Source organism: Asparagus officinalis, unplaced genomic scaffold (genome assembly GCF_001876935.1).
Source record: "Asparagus officinalis unplaced genomic scaffold, Aspof.V1 AsparagusV1_Un87, whole genome shotgun sequence".
Classification (NCBI taxonomy): Eukaryota; Viridiplantae; Streptophyta; class Magnoliopsida; order Asparagales; family Asparagaceae; genus Asparagus; species Asparagus officinalis.
Window position 1 is genome coordinate 60,635 of NW_017972353.1, and position 4,740 is coordinate 65,374.

Genomic DNA, 4,740 nt, shown 5'->3' on the forward strand with positions numbered 1-4,740 from the left:
AATTTTTAAATTATGAATAGTTCTAGTTTCATAAGAACTTTTGTGTAAAGAGAATTAGAAATGATGGTTTTTATTATTAAATTTTTTTAATTATGAAATATTTTAATTTGATTTGGGTTCTTAGGTGAAGATAGGATTGAATGTGAGATGTTAATATCTAATCAGATAGATGGGTGACAGATTTCTTAACACATATCATGCTTTTTTGACTTTAGGAGTAGACAACCAATTTATATATAAGGGAGGAATATTATTATGAGTTTTATAATTATGGATAGTTATAATTTTATTGGGAGTAGTAAATATTTTATTATTAGAATTATCTAATGCATTTAGAGATAGTTATAATTTAGTTAGGATTACCACATATTTGATTATGAGAATTTTTTTAATTATGAATGGTTTAATTTTATAATGTAAGATAGAAGGACACATAACTATTTTTGACATGACATATATCATGACATATGTCATACATTTAAATGATACATGTTAGTTTATTATACTTTTATGAAAACCACAGACTTCTCATCATATATAAAGAACAGATTTCGTATCAATACATGATTGTTTTAATTTTCATTGCAAAAACTAAAAAATTACAAGTAATTCCAACAACAATCCTTCCTAATCGCTCTCTGTGTGGTCTTATGTTTTAATATTTCTGTATGATTTTCTTATTTTTCTATACCATAAAATATGTCTTCTTATTTTATATATCATAAAATAGGTCTGTCTTAATATACGTAATTAAACAATCATTCAACCATTCTTCCACCAAATGGTTGCCAAATGTAATTTTTTTCTTTTTAGTTCACCAAATAACATTGGTTTTCTTAAACAAAATCAACTATGAAGACTGAAGTAGTTATATCTTTGTAAAATTAACTTATTAAAAGATATTAAAATACTATTATCTGGTAACATTTTTCTTAAATTTTCTTTAAATTGATATATAAACTAGTCGTGAACACCATGCAAAGTAAGACATAATATTTTTTCTCTGCTACAGTAATCCCGATAAATGCAACAATACTGTTTTTAAATTTTTGTGTTGCTAAAGTTCCCGCAGTATATGGTTTCTATTTGCTACAGTAATAATTCTATAGTAAATACTTCTATAGCATGAATAATAAATCTTGAGTTCTTCCAATTTGTATAGAGGAGTAGATTAAGGAAATAAGTTGGAGTTTCAAGTACTGGGCTTGGGCTCGGGCTTGGGTAGTTCAAGTTTGAGCTGCTTGGGATTGGGCATTGGGGGCATCTGTTAAAATCTTATGGGGTTGCGAATTATAATTGAAACTAGTTTTTAAAAAGTTTGCTCTAGGGGTGAGGGCACGTGCCTCAAGCGTCCCCACCATAGATCCGTCCCTAGGCGAGCAACTACCCCTTGTGTTTCATTAATAAAATTGTAACCAAACAAAACTGAAGAGTGCACAACAGAAAGAAAGAAAGGAAAAAAGCCACACTCAAAATCCATACAATTAGCCTATCAATGTTGATTTGTTGATTATGAGTACTTTTCAAGGTTTATAATTGGAGTGATAACTTTGCACATACTAAGATATGGAAATAATTTTAAAACTACACATGATTCATGAGATATCTATGTTAGATCCTAAATTCTGATTGTGAAAACTATCACATATAACACAATATACGTGCTGAATTAAAAAGAATCGAAATACTGAATTGCGCGGAAGCGTACCTGAATCTGAAGCCATGCGGATTCCATGAATAATCTTTTGATTTGTGCGGTATAGCCTTCAAGATCTGCACGTTCATTCAAGAGAATTCCCTTCAGTTTCTGTATCTCTCTCTATTCTCTCTTTGATGATGAGATATCAAAAGATAGGAATGAATTGAACGTGTGATCTGGGGACCATAGCCACTATTTATAGAGATAACTCAAAACAGTTATCCAATTGGTGTTTTCTATTTTAGGCCATCATTAAAATAGAAATTACCCCGTTATCTACACATTAAAGGCCCACATCCTTATCTGATATATTTTAAAACTTATATCTGTCTAGATCACTTTAAATTGAGTTTATTTTTATTTAACAGTTTACAATGGATAACAATCTCACATACTAGCCCAATGTTGGATTATGGATCCAACAATCTATGCAAACGAGACATTTTCTACATCCGACTCACTCTGCCCTGGACACCCCCCATCGACCCCAGCTTTTTAACCATCTCCCTCAACACATGCTTCTGAACCTTCCCAGTCGAAGTCTTCGGCAACTCCGACCGAAAAACCACCGTCTTCGGCACCATAAAATGAGGCATCCTCTCTCTGCACCATCCAATAATCTCCGCCTCCGATGCATATTTCTCGTCCTTTAAGCTGATGAAGGCGCATGGCGTCTCTCCCCAGAACTCGTCCGCCCTAGCAACGACTGCAACCTCATTGATCGATGGATGGCTGTAAAGGATAGACTCGACCTCGACCCTCGACACTGCTCAGGTTCTCGCCGCCACTGATGATGATATCTTTTGATCGGTCGCGGATCTCTATGTAGCCGTCTGGGTGCATAACCCCGACGTCGCCAGTGTAGAACCTGTCACAGGGTCATGATGCAAACTTTTAGATTATTCTCTTCTCTGTAAATATATTTCTCTGTAAAAAAAGAAAGGCTAAAAGGCTATTTTGGTCCTTGTACGGGGTTCCATACTTGAACTGGACCCGTACTTACGTTTTTCTCAACTTGGTCTGTAGATCCTTTGTAAACTTAGTTCTTTTTATTTCTGTATTAAAATATTTTGTATTAAAATATTTTGTTAAATCTACTCCATTATACTTAAAAGGGAATCCAAAAAGTTTATGCTATAGTAAATACTGTAGCACAAACAATATACCATACCGTCCTTCCATACTTGAAGTTACTATTTATACTACAGTAATTTACTGTAACATAAATAGTAAATCATATTTGCCCCTCCACTTGAAGTTACTATTCATGCTATAGTATTTTACTGTATCATAAACATTAAAGCAAATCAAATGTATTAACACTTGAATCATTCTTTAAATATAGAGAAGGTGATATGATTTTTAAATCAAATGAATAAAAATTTGGATCTCTCTTTAAGTATAGAGGAGTAGATATGATTTCTAATTTTAAGCATATAATAATTAAAATCAAATGCATTAAAACTTAAATGGAGACAAGTTCAAAATGCATTGCTTAAAAAAAAGTAGGGGGCTGTGTTTTGCATGGGATGCACACTAGTACAAATTAAAAAGACAATGTTATCCTAATAAATGTAAAATGATCAAACTGCACTTATTTGCTTATTGGTGGGAATATGAATTGAGCAGGTATTAAAAGCATCAGGTAAGTGGAACTTAATAAACAAATTAATGATTAAATATTCAGATTCATACATGCTTCTAAATAAAAATAAGATGATATTAATGGTAAGTCCACTATGATTAGGCCGAAAAGACATATGTTCATACGTTTGTTTTTAGGCTAAGTTCCAGAAAATCCCCTTTAAATCTGGACTCTCAGTGACTTTCAAAATACAAACAAGCACACTTCAAGTTTAGGAGCTATCAGAAAATCCAATACTTTATACCCCCAACCCCCAAATAAAAAAAAAGAAACAAAAACCCATAATTTTACAAACTTATGTGAAAAGTACGTTTACGCTATTTGGGAATTTTTTTTTGATAAAATTATAAAGTCAAATGTGGTTTTTTGATAACCACTAAACTTGAGGAGGGGTTTTTGATATTTTACGAGTTTTTTCTTTTTGGTCAATGAAATAAACTTTTATTCATCTTCCAAATTTTGAAAATGTGAGTACATCAAATCTTTACGGGATCATGCCTGGTAAGAAGCTAAAATTACATATTTTCAAGTTATTGGAGGTATATGACAGTGGTCTAAAGTAAAAAAGGTTTTCTGAAATAGCCTTGTTTTCGTATATATTACCTCGTAGTGGTGATCTCTATGCAAATTTGATTCTTTGTTAGTCACCCACTAATTGACTTTCAACCTTAGCTTAGTCATCAGCCAAAATAATGCTCCATAAGGGTGTCAACATCCAACTAACTTTAACTATTGAAATTATTCCATAGAGCTTATTGCAGATGCTCGATCTAATTATACTATCTGAAAATAAGGACATTTATTGCCTTGTGATTGAGGGAAATACGTTCATAAACAAAGTTTTTACCGATGTTAAAAAAAGGTCTTAGTTTGTAACTGAGGTGTGGCATAGGAATTACGTTAATAAAAAAAATAAGTATAGGGACCAATTTGAATATTTTAGCCGAATCAAATTAACGTTTTAGCCAAAAAGAAAATACCTAATGCATCAATAGTTGAAAACAGAGGCAAAAAATGACTCCTTGTCATGTAACAAGATCAGAAACAGAGTAAAAACCACTTGAAACCAAACCGGCCGGTTCCCAAAATGAGAGAGAGAGAGAGAGAGAGAGAGAGAGAGAGAGAGAGGAATTGCTATTGCCAACATAGAACGAGATCAGAAGTGAAAACAACAAATTGAACTCAAAATCAAATATGAAAAATAAAAAAAAACAATAAATTGAACTCAAAATCAAATATGAAAACCAAAGGCGAGCGAAGAATTTCTCAAAAAAGAGGAGCGACGCACCATCCATCATCCCTTATCGCCTTCTTGGTCCCCACCTCATCCTTGAGGTACCCGAGCATAAGACACCCTCCTCTCAGCACAACCTCCCCCATCGTCGCCCCGTCCCTC

The 4,740-nt window shown here is 33.0% G+C and overlaps 1 protein-coding gene across 1 annotated transcript; it reads right to left on the bottom strand.

Annotated features, from left to right (window-relative positions):
• Positions 1-2,008: 2,008 nt before the first annotated feature.
• Positions 2,009-4,734, bottom strand: LOC109827203 (probable acyl-activating enzyme 5, peroxisomal). Its single transcript, XM_020394169.1, is given in 3 exon segments — positions 2,009-2,457; positions 2,459-2,567; positions 4,633-4,734. Coding segments are annotated over 3 exon segments (513 nt in total). The 5' UTR covers positions 4,725-4,734; the 3' UTR covers positions 2,009-2,145.
• Positions 4,735-4,740: the final 6 nt, after the last annotated feature.